The sequence below is a fragment of the Myotis yumanensis genome, unplaced genomic scaffold (assembly GCF_028538775.1).
Source record: "Myotis yumanensis isolate MYYU_CA2020_CCGP unplaced genomic scaffold, mMyoYum1.0.hap1 SCAF_17, whole genome shotgun sequence".
NCBI lineage: Eukaryota > Metazoa > Chordata > Mammalia > Chiroptera > Vespertilionidae > Myotis > Myotis yumanensis.
The window spans coordinates 30144775-30163546 of record NW_027223768.1 but is presented as its reverse complement, the minus strand read 5'-3'; the positions used below and the strand labels follow the sequence as shown (position 1 = coordinate 30163546).

At 46.2% G+C, this 18772-nt stretch overlaps 1 protein-coding gene across 2 annotated transcripts in view; it reads left to right on the top strand.

Moving 5' to 3' along the window:
• The window catches only part of HHAT (hedgehog acyltransferase), a 163543-nt gene that overhangs the window by 41679 nt on the left and 103092 nt on the right, over positions 1-18772 (top strand). For both annotated transcript variants that reach the window (XM_070395775.1, XM_070395773.1), the window contains exon 8: positions 16640-16790. In XM_070395775.1, the coding sequence (XP_070251876.1) occupies positions 16640-16790 (151 nt within the window). The remainder of the gene's footprint in view (positions 1-16639; positions 16791-18772) is intronic.

Below are 18772 nucleotides of genomic sequence, written 5' to 3'. Positions count from 1 at the left end.
CTTTCCAAACAAGTCTTTCTTCCAGTTGGAGTAATTAATGTGCTAAGCTTTTAATGGTGCGATTAGACAACACAGAATAGGATCAAATGATGGTTTATATTAAATCGAACCCCAGTTGTACTGTGTTCAATTTAAGAGGCCGTATTAGTTGGGGTGATTTTAATTATGAGTAATGAAGACACAACTCAAAGTAAGGCTGAAGCAAAAGCAAAGCTGTGATCTCAACAGCCATTACCTCTGAGGCCAGCATGGGGCGGTCCATCCAGGGACCGGGAGACTCACCAGTGATTCGTTTGTGTATCTGCCATTCAGATGAAGAACTCACCGGAGTCCTAGAAGCCCCTTGCTAGTACCTGCAATCCCATCACCTTCTCTCACCTCTCCTCAAATACATGTTCATGATTCCCTTTTTCTAAAAACAAAACAAAACAAAAAAGACTTTATTTTTAGAGCAGTTTTAGGTTTACAGCAATATTCAGAGGGAAGTACAGAGATTTCCCATATGTCCCCTGACCCCGGCAACCCTCGCCCCACTTCCCCACAGATTCTTTCCTTAGCAACACCCCACCAGAGCGGTACATTTGTTACAGCTGATGAACCTACTCTGACACATCATCGCCACCCAAAGTCCATAGTTCATGTTAGGATTTATGCGAGTGTTGTAGTCTGTTTGACAGATGTATAATGACACGTTTCTACCGTTTATACACAGAACAGTTTCACAGCCTCAAAAAATCCTCTGCACTCTCTCTTCCTCCATTCCACCCCCAACCCTGTTCATTCCTGATCTTTTTACCATCTCCATCGCCTGACCTTTTCTAGAATGTCATACAGTTGGAATCATACGGTATGTAGCTTTTTCAGAATGAGTTCTTTCATTTGATAATGTGGATGTAAGGTTTATCCATGTCTTTTCATGACTTTATAGCTCCTTTATTTTCAGTGCTGAATATGATTCCATGGTCTGTGTGCAACACGGGTTATTTATCCATTCACCCACTGAAGGGCATCTTAGTTGATTCTAAGTTTAGTAATTATGAATAATGATGCTATACGCATCTGTGTGCAGGTTTTGTGTGGACATGAAGTTTTCAATTCCTTTGAGCAAATTCCAAGGAGTGCAATTTCAGGATTGTATGGTGAGAGAATGCTTATTTTTGTACGGGACTGCCAACTGTTTTTCCAAAGTGGCTGTTCCATTTTGCATTTCCACCAGCAGTGAATGAGTTTCTGTCGCTCCACATCCTTGCCAGCATTTGGTATTGTCAGTGTTTTGGATTTAGGCCATTCTGATAGGTGTGTAGTAGTATCTTGTTTTAGTTTGCAATTCTCTATTCACATAGGATATGTGGAGCATCTTATCATGTGCTTATTTTCAGTGGTTGCCCTAAAGTTTGCAATATATTTACCACTAACCCAAGTCCACTTTCAGATAGCACTGTACCACTTCATGGTAATACCAAGTACCTTGAAACGATTTATTCCTAAATCCTTTTTATAACAAAATATTCCTTATTCCTTCTGTCACTTTTATGATCATTGTCATTCATTTCACTTATATATAAACTGTAATAATCAATACATTGTTTTTTTTAATTTTGAAAAGGTTATTATTGGTTAGATCAATTTAAAATAAGAATAAGTTTTTATTTTACCTTTACTTATTCATTTTCTGATGCTCTTTCTTTTTTAAAAAAATGTTGATTAGAGTTTCTGATCTGTATTATTTTCCTTCTCTCTGAAGACTTTGTTTAAAAATTTATTGCAAGGCAGGTCTATTAGAAACAAATTCCACCATTTTTGTTTGACGACATATTTTTTGTTCACTTTTGAAGGATATTTTCACCGTATACAGAATTCTAGGTTGGTATTTTTTTCTTTAAACACTATAAATATTTCACTCTACTCTCTTCTTGCTTGCATAGTTTCTGAGGAAAAGTTAGATGTCATTCTTATCTCTGTTAACCTACAGGATAGGTCAGCCGTGGGCAAACTACGGCCCGCGGGCCGGATCCGGCCTGTTTGAAATGAATAAAACTAAAAAAAAAAAAAGACCGTACCCTTTTATGTATGATGTTTACTTTGAATTTATATTAGTTCACACAAACACTCCATCCATGCTTTTGTTCCGGCCCTCCGGTCCAGTTTAAGAACCCATTGTGGCCCTCGAGTCAAAAAGTTTGCCCACCCCTGGGTTAGGTGTTTTTTCTTCCTCTGGCTTCGTTCAGTATTTTTTCCCCCTTTATCTTTGATTTTCTGCTGTTTGAGTATAATATACCTAGAGGTAGTTTTGGGGGCATTTATTCTGCTTGGTGTTCTCTGAGCTTCCTGGATCTTTGGTTTTTGTGTGGGACATTAATTTGGGGAAATTTTTAGTCATTATTGCTTCAAATATTGCTTCCCATTCTTTTTCTATTTCTTCTACTTCTGGTATTTGCATTCATCTATGTTCATTGCCAGGCTATGGCTGGGGGTCTTATTCTTCAGATAGACACCACAGACAGCACTCAAGGATTTTCCCTCAGCAGCAAACACGCCTGTGCACATATTTGTCAGATGCCGATGTCTCTGAGGCCAGAGCAAAATGCAAAGATTAGGGTGCCTTGTTCTGTAAAAAGTTACTATGCAGCTGGGAGGACAGGCAGATAGAACCACTCAAACCAACAGGTCCCTCAAATCCGTGACCACGATCACTTCTCGCTGTTGGAGTGATCCATCGTCTTCAGATTCCCAGCCATTCTCCCTACCAAGAGTCTTGTGTGGATAAAGCCTGGGCTGGGGCTCATGTCCACAAGCGAAAGTGACTAGTCAAGGTGTGTTAACATTTCTTACCACGGCGCTATTTGATTTGTGTGAAGTGAGACCTCATTTTTGGATATTTTTGGATAGTTAGAACTCCACCAAGAAAATGTACTTGGCCTTCAGAAACATGTATGATGAATTATTTCCTTCCAACGTTTCTAGTAGGAACTCAGGCTTACTCTATGTCATAACAAATAAAAAAAAAATTAAGGCACAGGCTCTGATTATGCGAACAAATCTCTTTTCTTTTCTACAAACAGGACCTTAAGTGCCATTTGCTTTGTACCCATAATCCTCGATTCCATCTCCAGCCACATTAGTGTAAGCTCTGTTGCAAATATTATGAACCGTGGAATCTTGGGGAAGGAAACTAGAAACTTCAGAGAGCACTCAGTTCATGTCCCTCTTCTTACCTCATCCAGTGATAGCTCCCGGGCTGTTTGCCGGAAGCATGGGCCAGAAGCATGGACTGGACTGATGGAGCCAGTGCCCCAAATGGTTGCCCAAGGCAGGGGTATAGGGGCTAGAGTTTGAAAGTCCAATGAGATTTGAGGTGGATAACCAGGGTCATGAGAATTGGAGACCGTTCTGAATTGCTGCAACAGAATTCTGCAGGTGAAGATTCGGTTTAGAAGTAATACTGACTAAGCCAGATGATAAATTTAAACCTAGGGTGACAGGACAGATTAAAAAATGATCAAAGTGAGACTACATGGAAATTATAAGTATGCCGGCTTCCCCAGACTTCTGCCTGTAGGGAGTTGGAGGGATTCCAGGGCTGATCAAGGACAAAGACATGAGCACGAGGTGGCAGTCACACACACAAGCTTTATTTGGGGGGTGCTCTGAGGGGTCTGCATTCGGGGGAAGTCCCTCACAATAGGGAAGCTACATGGTGGGGCCCAAACTCAGAAGGGGAGGGGAGAGAGGCACTCTCTGGGGCAGTGGGATCAGAGAGGAGGGGGATGCATAGGCGACGTCCCTGGTCAGTGTGGTCAGGAGACTCTGGGTCACAGAACGAAGGGCAGCAGTGGTTTGGGATCTCTATAGCCCCGAGGTTTGTCTGATCCGTTACTAGCAGATGTTGGGCAGTTTCACAGGGTCTACAAAGGAGGCGGGCTCTAGGTGGCAAAAAGTCTGCTTATTTGGGCTATATTCAAAATAGTTTTATGTGTAAGAGTTTGAGTTTGGCACTGGCAGGCTTTTAAACTAATGGGTCTCAACCTGAAGTGCAGAAATAAACAACCTACGAGCCAACACGCTGCCTCCTCTCAGCACGGCGCCCATCAGGCATTGCCTCTGGACAGATCCAGCTGAGGAGACACACAGAAATCAGGTCACAGCCCAGCCGTGGGTCAGAGAGCCCGGCCAGTCTAGTGGCCAAGTGGGAGGCCCAGACAGACAACAGCAGTTAAGGGACTGCACTCTGCTCATTCACGAGTGAGCTGATTGATTTAAACGAGCTCATTTGGTTTCGATGACAAGGACGCATAGGCAAACAAGGCAAGTCCAGCCTCTGTCCTTGCAGAATGCATGGTCTAGAGACTTGCTTAGAAAAAATAGAAACCAAAGCCTATTTCGGTGCAGGGAGACGGGTCCTGTGAGGGTGGAAGCCCAGGGTGCTGTGGGAGCACAGAGGAGAAGTGCCTGGCTCAGTCTAGGGGAGCCTGGAAAGCCTTCTCAGAGGAAGTAACATCTAAGAGGAAACCCGAAGGATGCTTAGGAATGAAAGAGATAATAGTTAGATGAGGGCTGGGGGAAAGGTGCTCTAGGTAGAGGGACCAGCATATCCCAAAGCCCAAAGCCGAGAGCTCTGAGAGCATATTTGGGGAACTGAAAGACGTTCAGCGTGGTCAGAAGCTCCTGAATAGGTGCGTGCGTGCGTGTGTGTGTGTGTGTGTGTGTGTGTGGTGGGGGGGTTTGGGGGGGGTTGGTGGAAAGTGGATTGAAGCGAGGAGGAAAGGCCGACGAGGTGATGGAGGCCTGAATCAGGGTCGTGTTTCGAGATCTGTGGTAATCGACAGAAAAACAACTTTGGGACATTTGTGAGGGAGAGTTGACTGGCATCATAATCTAAATGGTTGACTGTGGGGCTGGGGGAGAGGGTGGAATCGGAGATGAAGGCTGGGATTCTGCGGTGGGCACCCAGTGGGTGAGGCACCATCAGCCTCCTAGCTCACACTCACTGAGGCTCCTACCCAGGCATTCTTGCAACTAAACATGTCTTCCCAACCCTCCTGTGACCAGCTGGTGACTGAAAGTGACCACTGTCCCCCCCCTCTCAAGCTGCTGCACTATGTAACGTGCCTGCTGGTTTCTAAAGGCGTGTGCCTGAGGTTAAACCAGCCACAGTCCCGTGCCACCCCCTCTCCCGCAGCTGCTGAGAACTCCTGGAAGCTGGGCTCAGGGCACTTACCTTCCTTTGCTCCCTGTTCTAAGATTTCTCTGCAGTCGAGATTGGCTTCTGACTGCGGCGCGCTGCTTCTCAGGGCGACTGGGACAGTTCGCTGGCCACAGGGAACGTCACCGCTTCCTTTCCGTCTTCTTGCTTTAAACATTTGTTGCTCTTTGACTTCTCTTTTCAACACGTCCTGGTCAGTTTCATAAAAGGAAGTCACAATGTCTGTCTTCCACGGATATGAGTGTTTTGGAAGAGACGGATGGATCTTCTAGTGATACTCTTATTTTTCTGTGGTCTTAAGGGTGAAATAGCTAATTTCCTAATTGTTATTATAGGAACCCAGAGTGGAGCCAGTTTGGGAAATGAGTTCATTAAATGCCCTGATCAATATCCATGAATGATCAGTAGATGGGAGATTGCAAAACCCATGTTTTTGTGCTTCTCTTTCATGGTGGTTCACCTGGCGCAGAATAAGTGCTCTGTACAAACGTGGACAAATCGACGCGTGGATAAGTGGATTCTTTTGTTGACTCTTGGGTTGTTTTCTGTGTTTTTTAGTTGCTGTCTCCTTTAGGCAGCAACAATGCGGTGAATTAACGTATGGTGAGGGTTCAGTGCTAAAATAAGGGTTTTCTTATTCATGTGGTTGTCGTTGCCTACAAAAATTTCTTTCTGTGTGTGTTTTCTTCCCTTGATTACAACACCCCCCCCGCCCCCCCGCCCATCTAAGAGCACCTAATGGGACACGGTGCATGAAGGCGCTCTTACCTGAGGACAGAAGCGTCCTGAGGCACCCCAGGGTGCATGGCTGATGATCTGTGATGGTGTTGATTTGAGCAGCGGTGTTCATACAGGCCAGAAAGGTGTGCTGTATTTTGTTTTGACGTGGAGTGCAGAGGGTGTTTCGGCAGCAGAAAACCAGAGATATATTGAGAGGTAGAGTGATCGACTGACCTGGTGGCCAAGGACACTCTTGGGTTGAGCAAAGCAAGTCTCATCCGGGGACTCCTCAGTCCTGGACGAGCTGGGACCATTGGTCCCTCTATATGAGAACTCAGAATTGAGTGCAGAGCAAATGTAAGTGGTGCTTTTGCAGGATCAAATACATGCTTTAAGATTGCGTTTATGACAGACACTAGGGTGGCAAAGGCCTGGGGTGGGGCAGGAACCGGGTGGAGGGGGCAATGGGGAAAAAAATAGAGGGACAGCTGTAATACTCTCAATAGTAAAGATTAAAAAAAAAAGATTGTGTTTATAAAGAATGGCTTCCCAGCAGGCCCACAGAGGAGGCACTGAAATTGTCTTGCAAGGTCCAGACTTGTACAGTGCAAGTTACTGTAAAATGGAAATTGTTGGGAAGGTCCTCTGGGCTCCAGGGACGCTGGGCCGTCTTCTCCCCCTGGTCCAGGTATTTCTTTGGAGGCAAGACAGTGGGGAGATTAGGCACTCTGGAATTTTAGAGCCAAATTAGACCTCACAGGCTGTCTGACACTCTCATTTTACAGATTAGGCAACGGAGGCTCAGAGAAGGCCAGGGGCCTTTCCAAGGTCACAGCTTGTTGGTGGCTCAGTGCAGGTGCGAGCCCAGTGTGTTGATTCCCAGGCCTGGTTCCTTCTGCTGCCCGCACTCCCTCCGTTTGATTCCGGCGCCTCACTGTGTGTGGGGCACTGTCTCAGTGAGCGGTGCCAGGGAGGACTGGCATGGGCTTCTCTGGTGAGGTGTGTGAATATGAACACCATGGGTATCCCCGCCTCAGGAGCAGGGTGTGTGTGTGCCGCACAGGGACCGTGGGAGGGAGGATGAGGAGAAGGACCGCAGTCAAGTCTTACAAGTGCAGTTGATTTTAGATCAGCAGCTGGTGGCTGAATGGCCTGAGAATCTGAGAATTGCAGATGAGGACTCCTGGGGAGTTGAATGGGAAACCTGCACGCAGGACGCTCAGTAATTGTTTTCACGGAGGTGCAGGTCCCAGGGTCTCTGCCAGAAGGGACCTTGCTCCCTCTCCTGATTGTTTTTCTCTGCGCCCTCCTGACGCCCAGCTGTTACCCAAATGAGTTTTTAGTAACGGCCACTTGCTCACCAGTGAGCACACCAGCTGCGCGCGGGCAGTGGCAAATGGAGCTGTGCAGCCTCCCCAGGCACCCACTCCTGCCTTCCCACTGCCTTCGGCTTCTCGTGCAGTTTATTTACAAGGGTTCGCTCATTGTCCTTTTTTTTCCTTACTATCTACTTCTTAGACTTAATATATTCTGAATTTCCCCTTACGTGATGAAATATTCTTCTATTTTTTTCATTTTTAAATATATCTCTTATTGTTGATAGTGTTACAGATATCTCCCATCCCTCCTTTTCCCCCTCCCTCCTCCCAGCCTCTCCGCCCCAGCCAGGTCTTCACTACCCTATTGCCCGTGTCCATGGGCTATGCATATAAGTATATAAGTTGTAAGTTATTCGGTTTATCTCTTCCTGTCCTCTTTTAGATTCTGTGTCTTAGAGTATGATTTTAACAGTTGTATGGTGTTCCCTTCTATGACTTTGCTGTTATTTAGTTAACGATTCTCTGTGGCTGATCACTGTTTACAATTTTGCCGTGTTATAAATAACTTGAGGCCTGGTGCATGAAATTCATGCACAGGTAGGGTCCCTAGGCCTGGCCGTTAAGAGCCGATCAGGCTCCCCGCCTCCCCACCTCCCCACCTCCCCGCCTCCCCGCCTCCCCACCTCCTCTTTCCCTCGCTCCCTCAGCGCCACCTTTGGTTGCCCCCATGTTCCGCGCCGCCCCCTAGTGGTCAGCGCACATCATAGCGAGTGAGCAAACTCCCGGTCTCCTGGTCGAACTCCGGAGGGAACACTTTGCATATTAGCCTTTTATATATATAGATGCCTCCATGGACACATTTGCAGAAGCCTTTTGAACCTCATCCCTGATGGTTTCCTGAGGTCAATTTCCTAGGTCAGAGGCTTTAGTGACTTATTGCCAAACCGGACTTGAGGGCCATTTTTCATTCCTAGTGTCAGCGGAGTTAGAGAGTGGGGACTGTGTTTTCAGTCAGCGGATTTCTATTTAGAAGGTGTGCATCCCCCACCTTCGGGCCATCATTCTCTTCTCCTGATCCTCCTTCGCTGCTCCCTGCCTTGTGAGTTTTTTTAACATCCCTTTGCCATAGGACGGCTGTGGGTTTTGTGTCTGTGTTCGGAGAAAGCAGCTGTCAGCTGCCATCTGAGCAGTGAACTGTGGGGGAGCAGGATGGGCCTGAGGGAGACGCTGCTGTCAGGTGGGTGTGGGCTGGAGCCTGGCCTTGTCTCCAGCATTTCCAACTGAGCTCTTCCAAGAGACAAGCCAGCGCCTCCTGCAGCTTGGTTTGCGCCAATGCTGGGGCTATAAACCTACCACTTAGGGATATGGGTTTTCAGACAGGACAAACCTTCCTCCTCCCTCATGACAAATTGTGTTCTGAGCTTTTCAGGTACTTCTTACCAGATTATGGACACACTGTCTCTTCGCACAGGACTGGAAGCGCGGTGCATTGGCCACTGTGGGCTGACTGAGGCTCAGACTTGGGGATTCGGGGGTGTAGTGGCTGGTGGAGAGCGCTGTGACTTACTGAAAGGCAGCCCAGTTCTGTAGCAGTGATGGCCTCCCACGGTACCCGGTACTCGAGTAAAACCCGGCTGATCTTCCATAACAAAACGCCAGGAGGTTTGGCTCCTACCCACTGCCCTGACATGTCTCCTGCCACCGCCCCTTTGCCCTCTGCCCTTCCTCGTTAGCTGTCCCTTCCCGCAGGAGGGCTCTTCCTCTTCATCGTCGTGTGACAACTTGTCTTTCCCATCCCAGCGTCAATGCCTTTTCCTAAGACAAGCTTCCCCTGGTGACTCAAACAGAAAGAGCCAGCCAGCACTTGACGTCACCTGTTCTATCCTCCACACGGGGCTCGGCGCCAGCTGCAGTTGCCCGTCTCTCACGGTTGAATATACGTCCCATGGAAGTAGCAGCCTTATTTAAATTGGCCGTCATGGTGTCCCGGCACCCAGACATGACACAGCTGCTAATTGACACTCTGTGAATAATTGTCATATACAGATAATACAGGCGGTCAGGCAAGTTCCATTGTGTTCACTGGGAAGAGCAGGTGCCCTCGGTACACTCACCTGGGGTCTGAAGAGATCTGAGTTTTAGTCTTAACCCTCTGTCCGCTCATTCTGGAACCTCGGAAAAACCACCTACAATCTCTGAATCGCTGTCCTTCTCTGTAAAATGAGGATCATAGTATTTGCCCAAAGAACCCCAAAGGGTGCTTGAGAGGAATATCTGTGACGTAGATGGGCAAACTCTTTGGAAACTTCTCATCATTCATCAAATGGACATCGTCATGACCCGTTTATTGGAAGTGCATGAAACGACCATGGGTGCCTCCAACAGCTTAGAGACAGGGAGGACACAGCCGGTCCCTGAGAGCAGACTCTTAGGTCGGGCATCGTGGGTCAGAGCTGTGGATCTGATGGCAGCTTCACCGGAGGCTTTAATCACACTCATGCAGAGAGTCTGCCAACCGGAAGGGGAGGTGGTTTGGGGAGAACTAGACGGGGAAACACCAGGAGGCAGGCCCTGACAATTCCTGTTAAAGCAGTGACTGGGAAGGGACACTCTGTTCAGCAGTTTGCTTTGTCATGGCCAGTGGCAGAATAGCCCTGTTGTGGGGCCGACGCCTCCATCTCTCAGAGCTGGATGCCATACATAGTTGTGTCCTCTGGCCAATGCCCCGGCCCTGATTTCTTCCTCACTAAGCAACTCTCTGAGTGAGTAATTTGATTTTCTGTGTGGCTGACCTAGAGAGAAAAAGGCTTCTTATAGGAAAACATGAGGCTACTATGTTGAATACTTTGTTGGATAGAAGTGCTGATAGTGGGCATCCTTATCTTATTCCTGATCTTAGAAGAAAGGCTTTCAGCTTTTCACCATCAGGTATGATAGCAGCTGTGGGTTCATCATATATGTTTCTGCTAGATCCTGAGAGTTTTTATCAAAAGGGTGCTGAGTTTTGTCAAATACTTCCGTATCTATTGAGAAGATAATATGGCATTTATCCTTTATTTTGTTAATTTGACGTATTGCTTTGACTGATTTATGGATGTGGAACCATCCTTGCATCCCTGGGATATACCACTCACTTAGTCATGATATATAATCCTTTTAATATATTGTTGAATCTAGTTTGCTAATATTTTGTTGAGAATTTTTGCATTGGCCAGAGATTATTTTTTAAAAAATATATATTTTTATTGATGTTTTTAGAGAGAGAGAGGAAGGGGGGGGGGGGAAAGAGAGAGAGAAACATTGATGTGAGGGAGAAACTTTAATCAGTTGCTTCCTTCACACCCCCTCCCGGGGGTCAAGCCTGCAACCCAGGCATGTGCTCTGACTGGGAATTGAACAGGTGACCTTTTCGTGCAGGGGATGATGCTCAACCAACTGAGCCACGCTGGCCAGGGCTTGGCCAGGTGTTGGGGTCCAGCCCCAGCGGGTCCAGGGGTCCCCAAAGGTGTGGACGGAGTCGGCGAAGAAGGAATGACACGAAGACAGCCTTCAGTTGATCAGCAGCCTAGTCAGGACCTCTAGCCAGGATCTCCAGCCAAAGTTCTGGTTAGGAACTCCAGCCAAGCTCTGGTTAGGATCTCCAGCCAGGTTCTGTGTCCATGTTCTCTTGCTAGGTTCTCCAGCCAAGTTCTGTCCAGGTTCAGTCACCAGGTTCTAGTCAGGTTCTCTTGCCATGTTCTATCCAGGTTCTCCAGCGAAGTTCTGTAGCCAGGTTCTGTCCAGGATCTTTTGCCATGTTCTCTCGCTAGGTTCTGTCTCTAGGTTCTGTGTCTCTCTAGGTTCTGTCTCTAGGTTCTGTCTTTAGGTTCTTCAGCCAGGTTCTCTCCCTAGGTTCTGTTTCTAGGTTCTGTGTCTCTCTAGGTTCTGTCTCTAGGTTCTGTCTTTAGGTTCTTCAGCCAGGTTCTCTCTCTAGGTTCTGTTTCTAGGTTCTGTCTAGGATCTCCAGCCAAGTCCTGTCTCTAGGTTCTGTCTAGGATCTCCAGCCAAATCCTGTCTCTAGGTTCTGTCTTCTGTTGTCTTGTTACATCTGCATTTATACCAGTTGATTTTAATCCTATCAATTTCTATTCCAAAAGTTAGGGCGTTTCTTATCTCCATTCCAGGGAGTAAAGATTATGTAGCTCAAGCATGATTGTTTGTAGTTAAAGTGATTAACTACCCGCCTGGCACTTAGTTAAGGAGTTTTATCCCCTCCCTAACTTCAGGGGAAAATCCCTACCTGGGAAAACCACCTTTCTCGGAGAGGTGACCTTGGTTAAAACACATAGCGCCAAGAAGGTGAGCAAACATATTAAGAACAGTATGCCATATATGCCAGGTCCCTTGAAACAGCAAGGATGGACCAGCTCCCGGCAGCCAGGGATTCTTTAATGTAATAATTGATGTATTATGTGTGTGGCTATTAGTATCAGTGGTTCAGAATAGGCATACCAGAAAGGGCCAGGAGGTGGCAGTAAAAGCTAGGTAGTCATTTGAGAAATTCAATTTGGACAAAATTGTATTAGCCTCGTATTCAGCCTCTCCTGGTGAATTTACAAGGTATCGAGGGGGGGGTGGAGAGGTGGTGCTGTTTCTTGACCAGAGAGAGGTGGTCCACCGAAGTGGCCATTCTTATCCCAGTTTCCATGGTATCCCTGAGTTTTATCACTTTCAGTTTTCATGAAATTCTCCTGCAAAATAAAAAATATATATATTAATTTACTCTTTGTTTTCAGGTTTTATATAGAACATGGGTTTTTTTTGGTTTGTTTTTTAAAAATATATTTTTATTTATTTCAGAGAGGAAGGGAGAAGGAGAGAGAGATAGGAACATCAATGATGAGAGAGAATCATTGGTTGGCTGCCTCCTGCATGCCTCCCACTGGGGATTAAGCCTGTAACCCAGGCATGCTCCCCCGACCGGAATCAAACCCGGGATCCTTCAGTCCGCAGGCTGACGCTCTATCCACTGAGCCAAACCAGCTGGGGCTAGAACATGTTTTTATGTAGAGACTGTAGGGGAGAGTGTCACTGGGTTTTAGCAGTGAGTCATCTACCGCCCCCTTCATTTCTAGATTGAGTGGACTTGGCCTCTCGTTCCCTGGGCTGGGCAGAGCCCGGGGCTCTCCTAAGACTTGCAGTCCATGGCCGCCTCTGTCTCATCTCTTGCTTCTGTGGGATTCATTCTGTTTAGGGATCATCTTGCAATGCCCTGATTACCACATGGTACTTGGTTCTTTTACTTGATCTGTACACACACACACACATGCGTGCACACACACACCAAACAAAAATCTGTTCAGACAGAGCTGTGTGTGTGTTTGAGGAGGTGTGTTGAGAAGAGAGCCGCACAGACAACTTAAAATTGACAACTGGAGCCCCCTGCTTCCTCTGCCACGTCTGAAACTCAGGCCCTGGTCTCCGGCCACACTGCTCTGCCCTTTTCTCTGTCTCCTCCTGTCTGTCTTCTCTCAGGAACAAAAACGATCCCCTGTGTCCTTACAGACTGATCTTTTATGAACACAAAGCAAATCATCTCCCTTTCTTGCTTGGTTTCTTAGGTCTTCTACTATAAAGTTGTGCTGCTTATCTGTCCCTCCCCCACAACATCCCTATTCCCTACACTGGGCTGGTTCACACCCTTGTGCTCTGCACGCTCCATTGCTTGAGGTGTCCTGTATCTAGCCAACTCCTGCTTCAAAGCAGCCCACTTCCGGGCCAGTCCCCCTGAACTCTCAGATTTAGATGATGCCGACCTCCACCCCCCACTGCTGTAATGAATTACTTTTGATTAGGAGAGAGAAGCCCAATGTTCTAGTCCTGAACTGTCATCAACTTTGATAGCACCGGGCATATTAAGGGCATTTAGATGGGCTCAATGATTGTGAAAGTGTTATTTAAGTGCGAACTGTCCTCAACTCAACTTGTGATCAATGAGAAAATGATGGTCATTTAATTCAAATCAATTCAACAAGCTTCATTACGCCGCCGGCAGCGGAAATCACTACCCACTCATTCATTCTTCAGACCTTCTTGAGGCCCCCGGGGGCCAGAGGCGCGAGGTGAAGGGGAGAGGTCCAGGGGTGATGTCATATACAGTTTTGGAATTTAGGAGAAATATCGGTTTTCGCCACAGGCCTTTGGGATTCATAGTGAATGGGTGGCCAGTAACGATCCACCTGGATCCCTGGGGCCGTGGACACATCCTGCTTTCAGACTTTTCTCCCGTGAGAGGGAAGGAGAGCAGTTTAAGAGGTTCACAGCAAAATTGAGAGGAAGGTACCCAGATACCCCATGTAATCCCTGTGCCCACATACTCACAGCCTCCCCACTGTCAGCATCCTCCCTCAGAGAGGATTGCAACTGAGGAACCGACATTGACACATCATGATGTTTACACTGGGGCTCATTCTTGGTGTTGTGCATTCTATGGCATTAGACAAATGTATATGTTTCCACTCACTGTTTTCTTTTGAACTTCAGAGTCTTATAAAGAGACAAAATATGGGGTAACTATACCCCAAACTTGATAGAGCCTAGGATTCAGGTGGTAATTTATGTGTGTTTTTTTAAAAAATATATTTTTATTGATTTCAGAAAGGAAGGGAGAGGGAGAGAAAGAGCTAGAAACATCAATGATGAGAGAGAATCATTGGTTGGCTGCCACCTGCATGCCCCACACTGGGGATTGAGCCTGAAACCTGGACATATGTCTTGATTGGGATTTGAACTGTGACCTCCTGGTTCATAGGTTGACACTCAACCTCTGAGCCACGCCGGCCAGGCAAGGGTGTTTTTGTTTTTGAAGGAGCTCAAAAAGACGACGTTTAAAAAAATTCATTATTAAATGGTGTTTCACCATGGTATATGAGTTTTATGGGGATCAAAAGAGCTTTGGCAAGGGGCTTGAGAGTGAGTGAAGAGGGGGGAGGTGAAAATGATTGAAAAGTAGTTGTTCTTACATGGCAAAGATAGAATAAAGCTCGGAGGATGTACATTAGAGTTAAGTTTTAGGAACCTATCTCCTAAGTGGGTGTAGTCAGGGGGCTTTTCAGCTCAGTGTTTAAACACCAGCTGTTGTTGAGATAACATCTGGATAATGAAATGCTAAAAAAGTCCGCCAGTTGCCTTTTCTCCTTCTACATCCCAGTGAGGGGAGTAGGATAAGACATTTGACATCCGATGTTTATTTTGAAAACCGGAAACACAAACAAATGTCAGATAGCATACGATCCTCTTCCTTTCCCACTCTTTGGCGGCATCAAACATTCTAATGTTCATTAAGATATAGTAGAAAAAAAGAATTTTTATACAATTTCTCCTTGGGTTAGAATCCTGAGCTTATATAAAATGAATGCAGTATGAATTCAGAGCTACTCTGGGATTTACTACCGTGAACTTGGCTGTTCAATTACAGATACTCCATGTGGGGTGAGATAATTTCACGGTGCATGCTTTCGGAGTGGGAGAGATGCCTGCTTAGCAATGTGGCATTGTAAAGGGTAGCAAGTTGCACCAGTTATTTAAAACACCAACTATTCCCTGCCCCCACCCCTCCAACCCCAACATCCCTTAAAACACTACCATATTTGTTGTGCCCGGGTAACAGTGTACAGATAACTTCTTGGATGACATAAAATTGGTTTATCTTTCTTTTAGACAAAGTTGAACTATGAAGCTCTGAATTTGTTGGCTACATTATGGAGGCAATTCTTTGCTTTCTAAAGGGATTCTGTGCCTCCTTGAAGGATTTGCAATAGAATACTTTAGGAGTTAATTTCCAGTTCTTTTGTGCATAGAGCTCACAGAGCACTCCTACTGGGCAAAGTGAATTACACTGAAGCATCAAAATTCAAGCAGAAACATATAGCTGATTTCTTCCTGGCTTTTAGTTTATTCATAGATATGTGCAACCATCATGGCCAGTTTTTGCACATTTTCACCTCAAAAGAGAATCCCGATCCTTTAACTACCACCCTCCCATAATTCCATCCCCACCCCACCCCCATCACCAACCCAATGCTTAGCAATCACTAATCCACTTTCTGTCTCTGTGTCTCTGTTCTGGACTTTCATATGAATGAAAACATACAACATGTGGCCTTTTGTTTCTGGCTTATTTCACTTAGTATAATGTTTTCAAGATTCATCTATGTTGTAGCATATATCAGTACTCCACTCCTTTTTATGGCAGAATAATATTCTATTGTGTGGGTAGAGCTCATTTTGTTTATCCATTCATCTGTCAATGGACAGTTGTTGCCTCCCCCCCCCCCCCCCCCCCCCCCCGCCACCCTCCGCCCAGTTTCTGGCTGTTGTGGACAATGCTGCTATGAATGTTTGGTATCGGTGTCTGTGTGGACATTTGTTTTCATTTCTCTTGGGTATATTGCTGGGTCATATGGTAACTCTGTGTTTAATCATTTAAAGAACTGCCAAACTGTTTTTTTAAGTGGCCGCACCATTTTACCTCCTGTTAGCAGTCTACGATGGTCCCAGTATCTTCACATCTTTGCTAACCTTTGTTGATTTAACTCTTTGATTCTCGTCATCCAACTGGGTGTGAACTTATGTAAGGTTGAAAGGAATTGGGAAGGACTTTCCCTTTCTAATAGTTTTTTAAAATGCTATATATATATAGTTGTGTGTGTGTGTGTGTATATATATATCTATATATCTATGTATATATATTTAGTGCCCTTTTCTAGTATCTGCAGAAGCATGACTGCTAAGAGATCCTATAACCTGTCACAATAATAAAGGGAATTTTGTATTTGTGTTTATTTATTTTACTTTATTTTTCAACTTTTTTTCTTTTTAATTGAATTTATTGGTGTGATATTGGTTAATAAAATTATATAGCTTCAAGTGTACAGTTGTAGAATACATCATCTGCATATTGCATTGGGTGTTCCCCACCCCATTTGTTGATTTTTTATTTGATTTTTAAAAGATATATTTTTTATTGATTTTGGAGAGGGAGAGAGGGGGAGAGAGAACTAGAACATCGTGATGAGAGAGAATCACTGATGAGCTGTCTCCTGCACGCCCCACACTGGGGATCCAACCCACAACCCAGACATGTGCCCTGACCAGGAATCGAACCGTGACTGTGTGGTTCATTGGTTGACGCTCAACCACTGAGCCATGCTGGCTGGGCCCCCACCTCATTTGTTAATCCAAAGGTTTCCCTGATCAAAACCCATGTGGGAGACTTTATCAATGTGGGTGCTGAAGGGAAGAAGGGGGTGGGTGGCGGAATGTGAGCAGGAGGCGCATCTCCTGGAATGTTGCATCTTTGCCAGGAGATGGCTCCAACTTCCTGTCGCCGTGTCTCACGGGTCCCTCTGTCTTCCAGGAGGACTGGCCTTGGCCCAGGTGCTCTTTTTCTACGTGAAGTACCTGGTGCTCTTTGGCATCCCAGCTCTGCTCATGCGCCTGGATGGACTCACGCCGCCGCCTCTCCCTCGCTGTGTCAGCACCATGTTCAGTTTCACGGGCATGTGGAGGTCAGTGGTTTCTTAAGCCCTTCAAGGGTGATGATAGGTCCCGTGGAGGCGCCGTGGCTTGGTCAGCTTCAGAGGGCTTGGGCCACCTTCCTATCTCTGCCCCTCACTGAAGCCGCAATTGGCACTTCAGTTTCTTCATCTGAGAGGATGACCTCTTGAAAATATTGTCAGGCTGTGATGCTATGTGAGATGAGAAAGTATGTCACTGAGGCTGGACAAACGCATCAAGGGTTATGTCTAAAGTGCTTCCTTACTAGCTTGGGACATGCTGTTAGATAGTGATTATTTTATTGCTGAGAATGACATTTGTATATGTGGGACTGTCCAGCAAGAGAATAGACTCAGGATAATAGCATGGGCCATTGTCAGCAATTACTAGCTCTAAGATCTGGGGCAATGAACTAAATCGCTCTGTTTCCATTTCTTGTTTCTTAAATGATAATAATATAATACCCATTTCCAAGAGTTGTTGTGAAGACTAAACAAGCTAAGGCATTTAAAGCATCTGGCACATAGTAGATGCTAACCAATGTTAGCTTTCACCCATACCTTATTCCTATACTTGGTGCGCATGGGTAGATAGATGCTTATTCTACATTTCCTTACTCTTCTTGATTGTGCTCCATACCCCCACGTTGGCCTGGAGTCTTCCTTGGGAAAGATCCCTTAGCACCCTGTTGTTTCCGATTGTTGTCCTCCAGGTGACCTTGCTGGCCTCTTGTTTTTCTTTCCCTTCCAGTATGTTTAAATTTTGTTGTAATTCACTTTGCCCAGTAGGAGTGCTCTGTAAGATCTGTGCACAAAAGAATTGGAAATTAGCTACTAAAGAATTCTTTTGCAAATCCCTCAAGGAGGCAAAGAATCCCTTTAGAAAGCAAACAGTTTAAGACCTAAGATAAGAACCTCAGGGTGGGGACTTGCACGTCCAGGGAGTCCATGCCGCTTCAGTTTTGCTCTCTAGGCGCCTCCATTGACCTCACCATAGTCTTGTCCCGGCTCAGAGCTGCCATTTTGGCTCATCTCATAGTTCACTCCTGTAGGCAGAAGAGCTGAGACACAGGTAAGGGAAGGGCTAAGTGACTGTTGCCATATCTACTGCTGCTATTAGAAAGGGGGTGGCTAGTACCCAACATCCTGGTTTCCCATAGTCACTTATTATAGACTAGTGACCCATTGTGCAAAATCGCACAAGACCCGGGACGCCCCTCCCCACCCCCCACGCCATGGGACCACCCTGAGTCCCGGAGTCCCGCCCCACGTGGCCGGCTTGCCATGGGATGGCCCCGAGTCCTGGAGTGCCTCCCTGATTCCCCGCCTCTGGGTTGCACGCAGCAGTAGCCGTGGGCCCCACCCCCACGGCACACATGCGAGGCTGCGGAAACCCCGGCAGAAGTCGCACAAAGCAGCTGGGACCCCTGCACCCCCGTGAGGCCGCAGGAACCCTGGTGGAAGCCGCATGGAGCTACCGTTGGCCCCACCCCCCCGTACGCACTGCCATCTTGTGACGGCGTTATAGCATGAGGGTTAATTTGCACATTGCCTCTTTATTACATAGGATGCTAGACTTATTTATGCCTTTGAACAAAACTCATTTTTTTTTGGTCCAGTTTGCTTTTTGGGATTACAAATGTCATCTGGTTATTGCAGGAAATGCCAAGTAATTGCTTGGATTTGTCCTTAATTACTTTATTGAATATCATAGGTTGCCCAGTTTTAATGGCAAGGTTAGCAAAGGGGCTCTCTCTAGCCAGGGGGCCAGGGAGTGGTTGGAAGGCTCTGTTAACATTTGACCTAGTTGTGAAAGTAATTTACTGAATAAATGGGTCAGGGCTCAGCATGATTTGGGGCCACTCCACAAGTGCCTGGTATCCGTCTAGCTGTTGCCTCTGCCTCCTTGGTGTGAATGCTCGCACTAATGCATTTCTTGGGAAGCTCATTCTTCTAAAGGGCCTCTCCAGTGTCCGCTGGCATCATAGAAAACC